The sequence below is a fragment of the Chiloscyllium plagiosum genome, chromosome 29 (assembly GCF_004010195.1).
Source record: "Chiloscyllium plagiosum isolate BGI_BamShark_2017 chromosome 29, ASM401019v2, whole genome shotgun sequence".
Lineage (NCBI taxonomy): Eukaryota > Metazoa > Chordata > Chondrichthyes > Orectolobiformes > Hemiscylliidae > Chiloscyllium > Chiloscyllium plagiosum.
This window is the reverse complement of record NC_057738.1, coordinates 24,100,455-24,120,055: the sequence shown is the minus strand read 5'-3', so window position 1 is coordinate 24,120,055 and position 19,601 is coordinate 24,100,455. Positions and strand designations below refer to the sequence as shown.

Sequence of the window (19,601 nt, the reverse complement as noted above, 5' to 3'; positions counted from 1 at the left end):
TATATGTCCAGTCACAGAGATGACATGAACAGAGAGGGTAGGGTTGGAGAAAGGGTATTCATATTCATAGAAAGGAGGGATAAAGAGACAAGCCGAGAGATTGTTCACAATTATGACTTAAAGCTTGTTGTTATTCACAACATGATTTTAATATTGAATGATTAAATGGCCTTGGCAATACTATTTCATGACATTAAAGAATTTCTTTGGAAGTGCAGAGCATAGAATGGGAGTCAGTGCTAACAAGAGTATCACCATATTTTGATCCTTCCCATGCCAGTTATCAGAAAGTGGTGTCTGGAGAATATAGAAAGAGCTTTCAACATTTTTGAAGGTCTAACCCTACAGCTACCATTTCAATTCGGAGTGTCATCTTTAATCCAAGTTGATTTGATCTGCATCACCACTCCTGATTTCAAATGTAATGCTACAGCTCTTATATTGACAAAGCTTCTTCAGAAAGGCTTATCTTTTTAACATTTCTCTCTCTCTCACACAACAGCTTTCAATAACATTCAAATTTGTCAAAAACATGACTACTGATTGCACAAATGGAGATTCTTTTAGCATGTTTCCTGAGCAGGATAGAAGAGAAAGACTCCAAATGACCCTCTGTTGAACTTCACTTACGTGCCCTTATATTTTAATATCCACATCCACTATTATTAACATTGAGGATCAAATCAGAAGGAACAGATATATCACAATTGGCAAAAAACACTCAGAGGTGTGGGGCAAATGAGGTAACTTAGAAAAGGCAACCTGTTGTTACAATCTAATGTACCTTTCAAAAGGGAATTAGATGTGTACTTGAAAGCAAAGCCTTTGCAGAAATTCATGGAAAGCCAGGGAATGGGACCGATTGGATAGCTCTTTTAAAAAAGGGTACAGTCACCAGAGGACCAAGTTGATGCGTCCTGTGCTGTAGAAAGTTATGGGCTCAACTGTACGTGGCATTTTAATTAAAGTGCCGTAAAGCAATCTATTCCTTGGTGAGCATGCATCATGCTTAATTACACCATCGCCAACTTCAATTCCTTCTGGTTGAGGACATTCGGCTGATGGAATTCTTCAGCTCCTCAACTTTCCCTTTCTTTCAAATCCTCCAGCTTTTCGATACAAAACTTGGGGGGGGGCAACTAGTCACCATATCTCGAGTGGCTTTTGGTCACTTCAGTGCTTTAGCTCTGCACTCTCTCAAAACAAAAAAAGGATGCTCTTAGTAAACCAAATATCAAATTAAATTAAAGACTCTATAAGTACATTGTAAAGACACAACAAGCTTCAAACTGAAGCTGATATCAAACAAGAGGGAGAGATTTTTAAACAAGGTCTCATTCTGCTAAACTGGGACAGGTGGATGGAGAATTACTGGCATTTAATCTCTTTTGAGAGAGCTGAACTGCACATTATCCAGACCTGTTCAGCCACGGGCAAAAAGGTGAAGACAAAAATCAGACAGCCAGCACATTTTCTAAAGCATATGAAATAAAAGCAGCTCAACACTTTCAACTGAAGCTCCTTGCTACAGAGAGCGAGAGGCACTTGTCTCACGAGTTATAGAGCTTACAAAAGGCTTGACCTGAAATTGTCCCCTCCCCCAGCAAATTGATCATTGCGAGTTCAGAGTAGTCAATATTTTTTTTAAATCGGGGGTTAAGACTAAAAAGAACAATAAAAGCACATAACGAAAAATACAAGAAAGGGGGAAGAAGGGGGAAAAAAAAACAAACGAGATAATGCAGTCAGGAACTGCATCATTCTGTCGTCTCGCACTCACCCAGGCTGGAACAACCTTCCCCATCATCCTGCTCATTCATGGTCGCGCCTCTATTGTTCCTCCTCAATTTGCCGTGGAAAAGCAGGGAGAGGTGACAAGTGCCTGCCTGTCTCCGGGAAGCAGGAGCTCGTGTCTAATTCCACTACCTCTGGGTGAAGAACAGTGAAGGGTGTCATCCGAGGGTGTACGCAGTTGAAACCCACATGTGGAGCGGAGCTGCAGTGCAGTGACTTCACATTCACTGACAGAAACACTCTGGACTTCTAAGGAGCGACACAATATAATCTTGCACGTCAAGGTAAGAAGGGACGGGGAACAATTAAAAATGGGAAGAAATAAATACTAAGGGGAACAAGAAGCGATATTTAATGAAATAAGAGAATTTCAATAAGTTAACGCGCTTGTGGCAAGACTCTATAATTACACTATATCCAAACGGGGTTAAGCCATAGTCTCACACGACTGACGTATTATGGAACTGCAATTCTGAGTTATACGATTACGCTACATTTCAAGAGCTATAAGAGGATGAACGGAGGATAAAGAGGTTGACTGATGGATTATATTTTTAGAACAGTGGATGCTTTTATTTTCCAGCCAAGACACGCAAGAATTGTCACCTTTTTAAAATTGTATATGTTTCAGGACTGGACACTAAAACCATAAGAACAACCTAATACAGTGACAACAGTGCCCTTCAAAATGTAAAAGGCCACACTTGCTTATTGTGTTGTCCACACAAAGGAACCTGGCCACTACTGTATTCAGAAACCTGCAGCTTGAACCTTTTCTGAATAATGGCTCTATTGCTATTCAGTTCCACTTCAGCTCTCAGGTACAGGTACCTGTGATAAATTGTGATCCTTCAGCTGGACCGCAAGGCACGATCAATTGATTCAGACTGATTCCATCAATTGTGCTCTTAAAGCAAAACTTGATACTGAACATTTACCTCGTGGTCTGCAGGATCTTCGTTTGAGGAAATCTGCTGCTGCTGCTACACTTTGGCTCACTCAACTAATGCAAATGCAAATTCATAGTTGTACTCTAGTAATGCCAAAATCATGTAACATGCTGCAAGGGAACTTAAAAAACAAACTACCAACATGCATTGTTTGTAAAAGGTTTCATAGCAACGTTAAAAAGTTCTAAATCATATCTGAAATGACCCACAGGAGTTATCTGGCATTGCCCACTACAGGTTTTTTTTAAACTTACTACAGGGGTATACTGCACAGAGCAGTTTATACTAACAGGCCAACAATCAATGCTGCATGAACCCAAAACTAATTCTGCATTGGTGAAAAACAAAACAACTGACTGCCAGTTCAAAATGGTAACTTCAAAACAAGATAGACCCTGACAGTTTTTAAAACAGCTAAGCATTAGGTTAAAATGTTTCAGTAGCAAAAGCAGCTCTCTCAGAAACTGTTTTAAAACAGAAGAAAAACAGTTCTTGAACACAGGTTGCATCATTCACATGCAATTATTATATATTGTTGCAACACAGTTCCTCAAGTATAGCTTGCCAAACATCCGTTTGCACCATGCTAAGTTATCGATTTTGTCAGTTCCCTCACTCGTTGAGGGTATCTGAGAATCACCAGAATGGTTTCAGGAATGAAGGGCTTTAGTAAGAAGATTGGTTGAAGCAGTTGGGTGTTTTGACATAAAATAAAAAAGGAGATTGAGGCAATGTGATAGAGATACAAAAGTGACTAATTTAGATAAAAGGTAGACAAAAAAAGTTGTTGCCCGAAACAAGGGGGCACAGATTTAAGGTTTTGGGCAAGAGATATACAGAGGATGTGAAGAACAACTTGTTGTATTTGTACACAGTGAGCCATACTGACCTTGAACTTTCTGCCTGAAATGGACCAACAACTATTTCACATGGCAACGGAGGGAAATAAAACTGCTTGGGCTGCCGGAATAGACCATAGGAATGTGATTGACGAGTTTGCTCTTGGAAAGCATGGACCTAGAGGAGTCAATTAAGGATAAGATTGCAGAGTACTTGGAAGTGCATGATAAAATAGGATGGAGTCAGCACAGCTTTGTCAAGGAAAGGTCATGCCTGACAAATTCTGTAGAATTCTTGGATGAGGTAATGAGCAAATTAAAGAGCCAGTGGTCAAGATCGATTTGGATTTCCAGAAGGCCTTTGACAAGGTGCTGTACAGGAGGCAGCTAAATGAGCTCAGAGCCTATGGTGTGAGAGGCATAGTACTGACCTTGATAGGGGATTGGCTGTCTGGCAGAAGGCAGAGTGTGGTTATAAATGGGTCTTTTTCAGGGTGGCAGTCAGTGACTAGAGAAGTTCCACAGATGTCTGTGTTGGGATCACAACCAATCACATTATACATTAACTATCTGAAGGAACGAAAAAGAGGGTAATATTGCAAAGTTTGCAGATGACAGGTGGAGGGGCAGGTAGTGTTGAGAAAGGCTGCAAAATAACTTGGACAGGTTAGGAGAGTGGATAAAGAAGTGGCATGTGGAATACAAAGTGTGAGGTTATGCACCCTAGTCCGAAGAATACAGGCATAGGCAATTTTCTGAAATGGGGCAAGGTTTTGGAAAACTGAAGAACAGAGGGACTTGGGAGTCTGAATGCAGGATTCTCTTCAGGTTACATGCATGTTCAGTTGGCAGATGGGACAGCAAATGCAATGTTAACATTCATTTCAAGAGGGGTGGAACACAAGACCAGAAATGGACTGCTGAGGTTGTAGAAGGCTCTGGTCAGACAGCATTTGGAATATTGTGAGCAGTTTTGGACCCTGTTTCTAAAGAAAAACATGCTGGCCTTGTAAATCCTCTGGACCAGCTCCAAGAATGATCTCGGAAATGAAGGACTTGTCATATGAGCAGTGGCTGAGTACTCTGGGTCAGTATTCAAAGGCATTTAGGAGGAGGGGGGGGGGTGATCTCAAATGAAACTCATAGTATTGAGAGGCCTAAATAGTATGGACATGGAGATTATGTTTTCACTAGAAGAGACAAGGATCCATGGGCACAACCTTGTGATAATTATGCACAGTGATTTGGTTAAGACAGGTTTTTAAATTTGTAAAGGGATCAAGGGCTATGGGGAGAAGGCAGGAGAACTGGGAAACATATCAGCTATGGTCGAATGGCAAAGCAGACTTGATGGACTGAATGGTCTGATTCTGTTCCTATGTCAGTTAAATGGCCTCCTATGCTGTAATGAACTGGAACTATATTCAATCACACTTGAAACATTGAATTTGGCTTCAGAAAATGTAATTCATGAACAGATTTTCAGACAAGTCTTCTTGTGGAGATGTTGCCTGAAATTATTTAAGCAATTCTCAACAGCAATGGCTTCCTACTGATGCAAGTTGGGTCCATATGTTTGCAAGCCACACGGCACTGTGGCTCAGTGGTTAGCACTGCTGCCTCACAGCACCAGGATTCCAGGTTCGATTCCAGCCTCGGGCGGCTGTGTGTGTGGAGTTTACACATTCTCTCAGTGTCTGTGTGAGTTTCCTCCGGGTGCTCCAGTTTCCTCCCAAAGATGTGCAGGTCAGGTGAATCGGCTATGATAAATTGCCCCATAGAGTTAGGTGCATTAGTCAAAGGGAAACGGGTCTGGGTGGGTTATTCTTCTGAGGGTCGGTATAGACTGGTTGGGCCGAAGGGCCTGTTTCCTCACTGTAAGTAATCTCATCTAAATCAATAGCCTAGATATTTATTGCAGGTGAGAAGCCAACCATATCACCAGAATACCCAGATGATTATGGGCTCTTCTGTTTTAGAGTCAGTTGTACAGCATCTAAACAGACCCTTCAGTCCAACTCATCCATACCAACCAGATATCCTAAATATATCTCGTCGCATTTGCTAGCATTTGGCCCATATCCCTTTAAATCCTTCCTATTCATATACACATCCAGATGCCTTTTAAAATGTTGGAATTGTACCATCCTCCTCCACTTCCTCTAGCAGCTCATTCCATACATGCACCACCCTCTGCATGGAAAAAGTTGCCCCGCAGGTCTCTTGTATATCTTTCCTCTCTCACCCTAAACCTATGCCCTCTAGTTCTGGTCTCACTCATCTCAGGGAAAAGACAGTGTCTATCCACCCTATCCATGCCCCTCAAATTTTATAAACTTCTAGAAGACCTTGCCTCAGTCTCTGATACTCCAGGGAAAATAGTCCCAGCTTATTCAGGCTGTTCCTATAGCTCAACCCTGGCAACATCCTTGTGAATCTTTTCTGAATCCTTTCAAGTTTCACAACTTCCATTAGGAGGGAGACCAGATTGCACACAATATTCAAAAAGTGTACAGCCGCAACAGGACTTCCCAACCCGATACTCAATGCACCGACCGATTAAAACCAAGCATGCCAAATGCCTTCTTCACTATCCTATCTTCCTGTGACTAGACTCTGAAGGAACTATGAACCTGCACTCCAAGGTCTCTTTGTTCAACAACACTCCCCAGGACCTTACCATTTGTTGATTAAAATACAGACAGACAATGACATAGCCAAACAGCAGATTGTGATTGAAATCAAATATTGTGCTTGAGTAGCTCCACAAGATACTGGAGAATACACTGCATGTTAGCTTTCACAACAAGGTCAGCCATGACTCAGTTTATTGCACTCAACTTTATTGCACTTAACTTTTAAAGTTAGCAGGTTGGGCAGCTTGAAATCTCATTCCAAAAACTCAAGCACAAAACCCAAGCTGACATTGCAGTGTAGTACTGATGGAGTTTTGCATGTTTGGGTGTAACATTAGAGGCCCCATCGACCCACTCTTAACATGTGGAATTATTTAAAACACTGGGGAAAAGAAAACTCCCTAGTGCCCACTGTTTCTTAAGCATACAGTGTTGTGATTAGATACCAGGTTATTTGATTGATTTGCTCCTTTGGATACAAAGTGACTGTTACTTTCCCAAATTTCAATCGTATTATAAAGGCTGTGACAAAAATGGGGCTATCCTAAGTTTGTAAAAAGGTGAATCAATTGAAATTCCTTTAAATAATTTAAACACTAAAATCTGGATACACTCTGCTCCTATATACCAGGAAAAATTGAAAAGCCCACATTCACCTTACTGAAGCATTGGAAACTAAATCGGCCCCACAGGGTTGATTGTTAAATTAACTTCTTGTGCAGTGTAGCCAAATGCTTCAGAAGCGAGCATGCTGGTGTTGTGCTGATTATAACACCATGTGCATGGAACATGTCCCCACTTGTCTAATTCATCAACTGCAAAACTAAAACGAAATTCTCAGATCAATGGCACCCTGTGAACAAATTAAACAGTTGGGCAACAAACCAACCAAGTGCTTAGTTGGTCGATGATTTTTGCATTTTCTGTGCTACTCAGATAAACTATCAGGGGAAAAACAAACAGATGATTGAAGGAAGCTGAACCAAAAAGTGTCAAGTTACGTGAGGATATGATGCATCAGTTGCAAAAGTTAGATGGATATGAATGTTCTCCACCCCATCTCCATCCTCATTTCTATACTGTTCATGACACATTCTGCTTTGATTTGTAAAACTGTGATGCAGCCTTGGCACTGACTCAGGAGCTCTTCTTAGCCTAATCCTATGAAGACCAGGATGAATTTTAGTGAAAATTCAAATGATTTGCTATCTGGGACCAGCTAACTTTGTTGGTTAATAATTGCTAAAACATATTATATTAAATAGCAATGCAAAAAAAATAAGTTGCTGTGGTTATGTTTGTCTTTTTGGTTTGGCCTTAAACACAATACCTCGCGAGAGAGTCTATTTGATTTCTGTATTACTGTAGATAGCCCAAATCAATCTTGCCTCAGGCCAGAACAAGCTGCTATTCAAGTTCAAGGCTGTTGCAATACAGCAGTCCTACTGACTTCACCTTTTGTTCTATTTTCTTTCTGGCTTCTTCTTTCCCCTCCCTTTGTAAAATGTTAACTATAGCAATGCAATTTTCTTTCGTTTAAATTCATTTGTGGGAATTAGGGCATCACTAGCTGGCTGGCATTTATTACCCATCTCTAGTGGTCATCAAAAAGATAGTAGTGAGCTACCTTCTTGAATGGCCGTGGGTTGACCCACAATGCTGTTAGGGAGGGAATTCCAGCACATTGACCCAATGACAGTGAAGGAACAGAAATATATTTCCAAGTCAGGATGGTGAGTGGCTTGGAGGTGAACATCTACGTGGTGGTATTCCCAGATATCTGTTGCTTTTATCCTTCTCAATGAAAATGGTCATGGGTTTGGAAGGTGCAGTCTCAGAATCTTTAGTGAATTTCTACAGTTCATCGTGTAGATAGTACATATTGTTGCTACAATGTCAGTTGGAGGGAGTGGAAGCTTGTGGAGGTGATGCCACTCAAACAGGCTGCTTTGTCTTTGGTGGTGTCAAGTTGCACTCATCTAGGCAAGTGGGGAGTATTCCATCACACTCCTGACTTGTGCTTTGTCGATGATGGACAGGCTTTGGAGTCAGGAGATGAGTTACGCATTGCAGTATTCCTAGCTTCTGATCTGCTCTTGTAACCACTGTTTATACAGTGAATCCAATTGATTTTCTGGTCAACAGTAACCCCAACGATGTTGATATTATGGGGAATTCAGTGATAGTAACACTGAATGTCAAGGGGCAGTGATTAGATTGTCTCTTGTTGGAGATGGTCATTGCCTGGCATTTGTGGGATGCAAGTATCACTTGCCTCTTGTTAGCCCAAACCTGGATATTGTCCGGACCTTGTTGCATTTGAACGTTATGAGTAGTCACGAATCATACTAAATGTTGTGCAATCATTGGCAAACATCCCCAATTTTGACCATATGAGGGGGAAGATCATTGAAGAAGCAGATGAAGATGGTTGGGCCTAGGACACTACTCTGAGGAACTTCTGCAGAGATCTCCTGGAGTTGAGATGACTGACCTCCAACAACCATAACTATTATCATTTTATGTGCCAGGTAGGACTCCCACCAGCAGAGGGTTTGCCTCAATATCTATGGATTCCAGTTTTATTGGGCTCCTTGTTGCATTCGACTGAGAATGGCATCTGTAATGTCAAAGGCTGTCACACTCATCTCACTACCTTCTTTGAAAAGCAAATTTCCCAAATCAACAAAATATTAATTTGGAAACATGTACAAGGACTGCTTCACTATGGAGTTACTAAGCAAGCACTGAACTAACTGGAAATTAAGCTAATAAGGGCTGTAACATGATTATGCACTTAATACAAGGCATGACCCAACACTAAGCAAACAAAAGGTACTTTATAGAGTTAAACACTATATAGTTATTAAACTGTATTAAGACCAATACAAATGAGACTGCAATTGAAGCTTTGGAATCAAATTACTATCCACATCTAGGATGTCATCAGGTCCTTCAATCAGGTAATTGCTTTGTAATTAATCTCCGTTACCTATTGCTCTCCAACTAAATAGGCAGCTGGAATGTAGACTAGGACCCAAGGTCACAGCCTCAGAGACGACGGGGACGAGGACGAGGAATTTATTCAGCCAGAGGATGATTAATTTGTGGAACTCATTGTGGGACCAAGCTAGTGTGTGTATTTAAGACAGATTGTTAAGACAGGTTCTTGAATAGTAAGAGGTTCAAGGGTTATGGAGACCAGGTAGGGGAATGGGCTTGAGAAATAGATCAGCCACTATCGGGTGGTGGAGTAGACTGTACAGAACAACCTGTTGCTGATTTGAATGAACTGTATGCAAAGCCCATCAAGGTCAATGGAGACAATTAAAGGTATTGGTTGTTTCTTTTGGTGATGAATAGGTGGCTTAAAACAACTATTCAGGTGTTTCATAAGAGCACTTTTAGATATAAGAAAAAGAATCAACCACTGATTCTGGAGTCACACATAGGCCACGTAAGAAAGACTGTTTTCCTTTCCCAACATATCAGTGAACCAGTTAGGTTATTATGGCAATAATAATTGTTTCATGGTCATCAGACTATTAATTCCCAGATTTTAATCAAATTTCATCATCCACCATAAATATCATCCAAATAGTGGGGAGGAAGTAGAGGACAGCATTTGTAGTGTAGATTAGAGTGGTGCTGGAAAGCAGGAATGAAGAAGGGCTTTTGCCCGAAATGTCGATTTTCCTGCTCCTCGGATGCTGCCTGACCTGCTGTGCTTTTCCAGCACCACTCTAATTTAAACTCTGGTTTCCAGCATCTGCAGTCCTCATTTTTGCCTAAGAAACTATCTAATTCAGCCTTAAATATAGACAAGGACTCTGCCACAAGCTCTCTGTGGCAAGGAGTTCCAAAGACACTCAACTCTCAGTAAGTGTCTCCCCGCGTCGGTCCTAAATTTGCACCCCTTTATTCTGAGATGATATCCTTTGATCCTCCAGAACAGTACATTTCCAGTTCAACTAAATAAGACTAGGTCAGATTGGGATATCTGGTTGATCCCGAAGAGTTGAAGTGTTTTGTTTCTGTGCTGCATGACTAAAATTCAAGTTATTGGTCAAACCAAATTTTGAGTATTAAAGTCAATTCTGGATTATTTAAAAAAAGGTTAAAGCCCTGGAGACAATGTGCAAAGGAGATTTACTAGAACAATCTTCTGAATGAGGGATTTTAGATATGGAAACGGATTATAGGAAAGATTAGAGAAACTGGGCTTATTCTCCATGGAGCAGAGAAGATTAAGGAATGTTTTATTGAGGTGCTCAAAATTATGTAAAATTTCATCAACAGAAAGTATTCCACAAGTTGGTATGTCAGTAACTAGGGGTTAAAATTTCAAGATAGTCAGGAAGAGAGCCAAGACTGAGATGAGGAGAAACTTCTTTACTCAGTTGTTAAGATTTGGAATGTGCTAGCTGAGACAGTGATGGAGGCAGATTTCATGAGAAGTTTCAGAAAAGAGCTGGACACACTGGAAAAAGAAGAATTTAGAGGGCTGTGTAGACAGGGCTAGAGAATGGAATTAGCTAGGTAGCTCTTTTGGAAGCTGGTACAGACATAATGGGTCAAATAACCTCATCCTTTACTGTAAAAATTTTATTATTCTATGTTGGTCTCATTAATAATGAGAACCACGATGTTTGAGATACTATCCTGAAAGGTTATACCTGAAATGTTGACTTCTCCACCTCCTGATGCAGCCTAGTTTGCTGTATTCTTCCAGCCTCTTGTTTGTCTACTTTGGATTCCAGCATCTGCAGTTTTTTTGTCTTGGAGATAGTAAATTAACATGGATAGAGGACTGGCCAACTGATAAAAAGATAGTACCTACTGGAGTGCAAGAGGGATCAATATTTGGGTCACAATTATTTACTATATACAGGTCTTGGATGGGGAAGCAAAAATACTATTGTCAAATTTCCAGGTGACACAAAAATAGGTGGGAAAGCAAATGGAGGGGGATATAGACAGGTCAAGTGAGTAAACAAAAAGCTTGGCAGATAGAATATGAAATGAGAGATTATGTACGTTGGCAGTAATAACAGCAGAGTATTATATAAGTGGCAAAAAAGACTGCAGGAAACTACAGCATGGAGGAATTTGGGAGCCCTTGCACTTCACAGAAAGAGAGCATCTACATTCAGCAGTCAAGTAAAATGTTGGCCTTTATTTCATAGAGTAGTAGAAAGTGAGGACTGCAGATGCTGGAGATCAGTCGAAAGTGTGATGCTAGAAAAGCACAGATCAGGCAGCATCCAAGGAGCAGGAGAATCGACGTTTTGCGCATGAGCCCTTCAGCTGATGCTAACGCCCGTAACATAGATTCTCCTGCTCTATGCTTTTCCAGCACGAGACTCTTGACTTTATTTCAGAGGGAATGGAATACAAGAGGAACGGAGGTCTTGCTTAAAAAAACGATATGACTCCGAACACACCTGAGAAAATTGTGAACAATTCTGGTCACATTATCCAAAGGGGGATACACTGGCTATGAAGGCAGTCCAGAGAACATTCAATACTGACTCCATACCCAAGATGCATCTGTCTTGTGAGATGAGGTAGATTGGAACTGTACACATTAGAAGAATATAGCAGACAGAATTGATCTCACCTGAAACGTGTGATTCTTGGGGACTTGACAGGTAGATGCAGAGAGGTTTCCCCTTGGAAAAGTACAGGACCAGACAGCATAATTTCAGGGCAAGGGCTAACCTGAAAATCTCATTCATCTCACAGACAGCCTCCTTTTAATCACCATATAAGATTTGGAAGCAGAAATAGATAGTTTAAGCCCACTGAGTCTGCTCTGTTGGTAATCCTCAACTTGAGCTTTTTCTGCATACTCTTCAATTCCTTACCGATTTTAAAAAGCAGTCTACATTACATATTGTGACATAGGAGAAAGTAAGGACTGCAGATGCTGGAGATCAGAGCTGAAAAATGTGTTGCTGGAAAAGCACAGGTCAGGCAGCATCCAAGGAGCAGGAGAATCGACGTTTTGGGCATAAGCCCTTCTTCAGGAATATTGTGACACAGATCCAGCTGTTCCTGGCAAAGTTTTGCTCCTTAACCTGCAGTTGAATTTCTAATTACCATAGCTGATATTTCAAAATTATAGTGCTAAAACATCTGTAGATAAACATTTTCTTAAACTTTCTCACTAATAACTCCAACATTGTTCTGGTATCCTAAAACAAAAGATTGCTAGGGTTGACAAAAGTTTTGCCCACTGATTCACGTATTTTAAAAAAAGAAACACTTTGGAAATTCTGGAGTGAATCTGGAATGAACAAGTTTAATGGCTTTGTTATTCTGAGCATCAACCACTAGGTCTTCACAGCTGACAAATGTGTTGCAAGAAATAAATTAAACTTTGTGGAAAATTTTCACTTCCTGCTTTAGAGCATAAGGCCCTTTCATTGGGCACTTGCCAGAATATCCACTGTGGCGTGTTCAGTGAAAGCTCAGCTTTTGGATAGTTAAGCTGACCTCTCGTCATCCACAAATGCTTCTTGCTGCTACCTTAAACTTGTGCAGGGTGAACATATTCAAAATAAAATCAGCGGCTTGATTACAGTACCCATGTTTGAACACTGTTTCATGATTAGGGAAGTAATGTGTATTTTTGTCATTTTGACAATTTCTTGATTTGCTTTATTAAGTGATATAGCATCTAAATAAGCTGAGAATGTAATGCTATATTTTGCTTTTAATCTTCCTTATTCTTTGAACAAACTGGAATATCCTTTTCAAAACGAACTCTAACTTGTCTTCAATGTGACTCCGTTCAGTTGCAGATACTTCAGTCATTGAATGGGGGTATACTACTCAATTATTCTCCCAGTTTCCTTTTCTCCTCAAAAGCTGCTGGCACTTGGAATCTGAACTCTTCAGTTTCGTTAAGTTGAAAACCTCTCCATCAAATCAGTGTAGCTTTTCATTTCATTGAAAATACAAAACATTTCTGCATCATTAACTTCACATGATTCGACTTTTTTTTTTAGGTTCTGCCATGAGCTTACAGAGCCCAATTTCAGTCTTCTATCACTTGTTCTTGGATCATTTGTTTTTGAACCCCTTGCAGTTTTGGGATGTGATTGAGGTCAGTGTAAACCTTTTCATTCTGGATTGACAAATCCTGGTTGTGAAGGATATAAAGATTGGCAAGTATTTGGTGTCCCTTATTCTCTACAGCTACTTCATAAAAACATACCTTATCAACTGCAATGACCTGAATCCACATAATTACACTGGTCAACTGTAATCAAATGTTGTATCAACAACTCTAATATTGTTAGATATGGATGCAAGTGTCACAAAGTCAGCTTGCGAAAATGTTTTTAGGCAAGGTCACCATACTTAACCTTAAGAAAACCTTGAACCTTCTATTGGATCCTGCCCTACCCAATTCACCTCTGTAGGGGTATGCTTTAATCCTGCTTCTGCCCTTTTCCTGAAAGTGACTGCTTGTTTTACAATGGAGAAAGTTGTTATAGCTGGGTGCAGTTTGCATTTGTGACGTTTCTTTGTTCAAAGCATTGACAGACTTTCCAGTACTGTGGTTCACCTTACCTACTGCATTGACTTCGAGAATTTCTTTTTGGTTCTGTACTTAAAGGACTGAATGGATTGTAAACATCTATGCTAGGATTGGCCTTCTCCCCTTCAAACTAATGGGTGTTACTTCCAAAACAAAGCTTCACTCAGCTGCCAAACACTAAATTTGACAAGTATTTATTTATAACTACATAAATTTAGTTATTTAAATTCTGATTAATTCACTGTGGTTGCATCCACTCATCTATGGAGATAATTTATGAAATAATCTGTGGATTAGCCAGAATGCTGTATTCTTGATAAGTCTTGCTCTTTCAAGAATACTAAATTATTTCAACCACTGAACAAAGCTCTATGTACCTCTTGGTGTGTGTCTGTTGCTTTTATGACTTGAAGAAACTTCATTATCCATTATAATTCAAAAATGTATTTACTTGTTCAACTTCTGATTTAGTGGTCAGTTTATAAATTATTCTGTGCTCAAGAATTATTTTCTTCACTATGTCCAATTGGGTGTTCTGTTTGATCCATTTCTGAAATTAAACACTCCTGGCCATACTCTTTCTGATGCAATGTCTTCCAAAATGTGGTTAGATATTTTATCTTTTAACTATTTTTATTTTGCAGTGATTCACTTTCTCCCCCATTTTTCTGCTGAACTTGAAGATTTTCACATTCTCTGCAGTTTTAATAGTGGATTCCCATCATCGTGGATGTAACAGAGCATTTACTGCATTTCGCAGATGCAATGCGACGTCACAAACAAAATTGCTCCCCAATAGCGCTCTCATCTGAATTGCTCAACACAAATCTGCTTTGCCTGACCCAGTTCATGTCTTTCCTGGTTTTGCCAGATCATGCAAGTTGCTCTTCCAGCCCTGTTCGCTCTGATTTTGCTTCAAGCCACGCTTTATATTGCAGTAGCACCCAATCTTAAGCTGCAAATGACCTCATTCCCACTTTTCAGACAGACGTACTGCATCCTTTACAATTCACATTTGTGCGAATCAATATTGTATAATCTCTGGTATGAGGTCAGATGTCTGTCTCAGCATCTGAACCATTACACGCGCACACCCGCATTGCGATACAGCCAGCAGCTTTACATCAGAACTACAGATTTTCACTGTAGTGTCTCCAGTAGTCACGTCTGAAATGCATTGGTCCTTGCAATTCTCCATTACATCTCCAAGGTGGGAATCCTCCATTAAAGCCACAGAGTGGCAAAACTCTCAGAAGTAACATTCTCTTCCTCAGTGAATACCTCAGAAGTACTGTCAAGAGGCATTTCAGAATTCTCTGCCGATTTTTGAAGTTAGTATTGGTTTACTTCAGTCTTTTGGACTGCCACCATGGTTACCTGCTTGACCATGGTATAGCTAAATTAAATCTTTAGATCCCACTCTGATTTTCACGTTGTTTATGCTATCATTCGTACTTCCAAAGGTGTGTGTGTGTTCTTTATGGGCTTGTGGTTTATGTGAGAGAATAGTCACCTTTGGGTCTAACAAGCAGACTTGCAAAACAATAAGCTCCATGATAGTACAAATGATAATTCCAAGGATTTAGCATAACATCTCCATCTCCCTTGTGACCTAACTAAATTTTCCAGCCAGTCCTCATCATCATGGGGGTATTGCTTATTGTACTCAGTGGGGGAAAAAAAACAACTGTGTATTCTCAATCAACTCGTTTCCATTATTCTCTATCGTGGAGCATTTTGGAAATTTCAGTCTTACGCCCAGAAGATTTCCGTACATCATGCTATTACCAAAGTAGGAATCTTTAAATGCACACAACATTATGCTGGCAGGTGCCCGATGTCTTAATTTCCAGTACAACAGATGGTCACCAGCTCACAACTGACCTGAATACAACTTGAGATTAAGAATAAATTATCTTCCCTGCACACAATGGTCAAAGAAGAAAGCATTTATATATAAAAAAAATTTAACCTGACTCCCAATTTTATATTTCCACACCTTTCTTCACACTTTCCCCCACCCCTCAATCTTTTCTAATACCCAAGCGTTCCTCCTCAAAACCAAAAAGGATGCTTGTAGCGAGGAGTATTTGCGGTCACCAAAATTAAACTTTGTCTGCAACCTTCAGTTTCAGAATCAAGCAAAATACAATATGAATACAATGCTTCACTTTCTAAGTATGTTTTCAGTGTTCTTACAAAATAAGAAATCTAGTTCTTTCAGTTTTAACAGATTATTGTTCACATAATGGCTCAAAAGTTACAAGTATCTGACTGTAGGACAATCAAATCATAACAATTGACCAAATCCTTTCGATCTCTCTCTAACTTAGGTAATGACATGGGAGAACTGTCTAACAGATGAAATTTTGTTTAATGCCATGAATACCAACCATCAACTGGTCATTTATTTCCTGACTATTTGAGAAATCTTGCTGTGAGGAAGTTATTTGCTGCATTTGCCTATATAACAGACTGCTTCATAACTGATCCATTACTTATGAAGTGTCTGAAGGATATAACATTTCACCAAAGTTTATGGGGAGCAAGGAATAAACAAATAAAACAAATCCTGTGTTTCATATTCAGCTATTGATCCACATTTATAAAACCCATCACATTCCAAAGCGCTTCAGAATCAATGAGTTGTCCTATTTTAAAGTGCAATTACAACTATTTAGTCAAATATGTCAGGTGATCATAGAGTGTGGTCCCACGAATAGCAACAAGCAACTAGTTAGAAGTGTCCTTGAGGAGACTGTGGAATAAGTAATGATTAAGGCATCACAAATGAAGTCTATTTAAAGAGATGTTGTACAGTTACAACATTTAATAGACCTTTGGATAAGTACATAAATAAAAGACATTTGGAGGAATATGGGCCAAGCGCAAGTAGGTAGGACTAGTTCAGTTTGGGATTATGGTTGATGTGGACTGGTTGGACCAAAAAAAGTTTCCATGCTAAATGACCATGTGGCTTGAGATCTCATGCCAAACTAGCCGATAGATCCTCCTCACCTCTTTCCATTCTGTTCAGCTTTTTTGGACTGGCCACAATCAACTCATTATTCAAGTCCCACTTTAAGCCCATCTCCTCGAAGCCAATAAACTATTATTATATTGCATGTGCTCCACATAAAACATTATTTATTTTGCTCTTCGACCTAAATGATTTTCCTGAGTCTATATGCCACATGACTTGCTAATCAATGAAAAATTTCCTCGTGAGCCTTCCACAGGTCATTAAAACATGCAATTTGTGGTGTCACCTAAAGTGCCAAATATTTGGTTGATTGTAATGTGGCAAGGCGAGAGTGATAGGTCTTGGTATTAAGGTAGCATTTGACTAAATGTGGATTCAGGAATTCCTTTGCAAAATTGAAGTCAAGAATCTAGAGCAAACTCTCTGCTGGCTGGAGTCATATCTGGCACAAAGGAAGATAGTTGTGGTTGTTGAAGGTTACATCACCCTCAGTAATGATAATTGTTGACAAGAGAATCAAGCCCTCACATTCAAAAACTTTACCATCACTGAAATTGCTTCAGCATCCCCAGGGATTATCACTACACAGTAACTGAACCGGATAAATACTACAGCGACAAAAGCAGATCAAAGGTTGCGAATTCTACAATGATTAATTCAACTTTTGAATTCCTAAAACTCACCTACCATCTGCAAAACAGGTTCGGAGAGTGATAGAACACTCTTCACTTACCTGGATGAGTGCGGCTCCAGTCAAGAAGCTCAACAATTCAAAACAAAACAGCTCCTTCTATCAGCATCCTGCGCACCATCCCAAATGTGCACTCCTTCTCCCACTGGCACTCAATGGTATTGGTGTGTAGCACATGCCTGCAGTAATTTGCCAAGACTCATTTGGCATCTACAAACTCTACCATCATGAAGGACAAGGGGAGCACTTGCATGGGAATACCACTATGAGCAAGTTCTCCTCCAAGTTAGATATTGTGCTGACTCAAATATATCCCACAACCACGTAATAATACATATAGGCATTTTGTAAAAGGTTAATCACTTTGTAAAAATGGATGTAACATCATGCAAATAACATCCTGGAAGTCAGACAACTGTCCTTACAAAGTTACTGCTGCAGCAAAAAAAGCATACTAACTGATGTGCTCAACATGAATTACAAAGAGGGACATTAAGAATTCAATTAATCCTTGGAAAAGACAATGGAGTCTTCCAACTCAAAGTTTTGCAGGAGGGGAAAGAAAGGAGATTGGAAGGACACCACAGGAAATTACAACAAATAAATAAAAGTGACTTTGCTTTGTGGTACAAAGATTTATCATAATGGAGGAGCAAATTACTGCAGATGCAGGAATCTGTACTGAAAATAACAAATGCTGGAGATCACAGTGGATCAGGCAGCATGCATGGACAGACAGCAAGCTAACATTTCAAGCTCTGATGAAGAGTCAGAGATTTGAAACGCTGGCTTGCTCTCTCTCCATAGATGCTGTATAACTCGCTGTAATCTCCAGCATTTACCATAGTTCACTTCAAATTTAATTTAAATTTATGACAAGAACACAAACTTTACTGATAGTCATGATTTGGAGGTGCCAGTGTTGGACTGGGGTTTTCAAAGTTTGTTAAGACTTAAACAATCCAGGTCTTTTTCAATATATAATTTGAGTTACATCACACTGTAAACTTTTGCTATAAATTCTGTGTCCTACAATCTTATACTCCACAACCACTTGAAGGACCAGTGCTCTGAAAGCTAGTGCTTCCAAATAAACCTATTGGATGTTAACTTAGTGTTGTGATTTTTAACTTTACTTACAGAAGTCCAAGAAGAACTGCAAGTGACATCAAAATGAGAGAGATTCTGAAGAGGACCACCCAGCTATAAAGGGCTACTGTAATGAGTTATGCTGGGTTACACTACCTAGAACCACAATTTGCAGTGCCTTATTACCAAAAGAAGCCTATGTTATGACTCAATGGGGGTAGTGCTTGGGAAATCAAGGCCTGTTATTCCCAGAGTCACACCGAATTTAAAGATTTTAAAAAGTATGTGAAGTTCCCAAATACTCCTGACTTTCAGATCCAGGTTGATATTGAGCATGGAACAGGTTTCTATGCTGAACAAGAACCACCATTTATTCCAAGTAATTAAACTCCAACTACACAGAAATGGCTCATAAACAAGCCATCAGCTTATAATATTAATTAGATAGCTAATCCTTTTATAAACACTCCTTACACACAGATACATCTAGCTTGACTGTTTTTGGACAGAATGGAAAGACAATTCAGTCACCTTTGTTCCCAAATTCTGTTGGAGATAATTTGAGAGCCATAGGCATTGTTTACTTGGATTTGAGTAAAGTCTTTGACAAGGTGCCACGTGGTAGATTAATTATTAAAGTTAGATCACATGGGATTCAGAGTGAGCTTGCCAATTGGACACAAAAAAATTGGCTTAATGGCAGAAGATAGAGAATAGTGGTAGAGAGTTGTTTTTCAGACTGGAGGCCTGTTAACAGTGGTTTTCCATAGGGATCAATATTGGGTCCATTTTTGTCATTTACATAAAATGATTTCGATGAAAAGGCATGGTTAGTAAGTTTGTGGATGACACCAAAAGTGGTGGTATGTGGACAACGAAGAACGTTAGCGAAGATTCTAAAGGAGATCTTGATCAACTGAGTCAATGGACTGAGTAGCAGCAGATGGAGTTTAATTTAGATATTTAGAAGGCATTACAAGGAAGGTCAAGACGTTTACAATTAAAAGTACAGCCTTGGGTACTGTAGAAAAAAAACCCACTGAATTCGGGTATATAATTCTTTGTAATTT

The 19,601-nt window shown here is 39.7% G+C and overlaps 1 protein-coding gene across 4 annotated transcripts in view; it reads right to left on the bottom strand.

Annotated features, from left to right (window-relative positions):
* The window catches only part of slc12a7b (solute carrier family 12 member 7b), a 246,993-nt gene that overhangs the window by 130,316 nt on the left and 97,076 nt on the right, over positions 1 to 19,601 (bottom strand). The window contains exon 1 of one of the 4 annotated variants that reach the window (XM_043719310.1): positions 1,781 to 2,042. The exons of the other annotated variants lie outside the window; for them this stretch is intronic. Within the exon in view, the coding sequence (XP_043575245.1) occupies positions 1,781 to 1,820 (40 nt within the window). The 5' untranslated portion in view covers positions 1,821 to 2,042. Of the gene's footprint in view, positions 1 to 1,780; positions 2,043 to 19,601 lie in introns of those variants that run through there. 4 annotated transcript variants of the gene reach the window in all.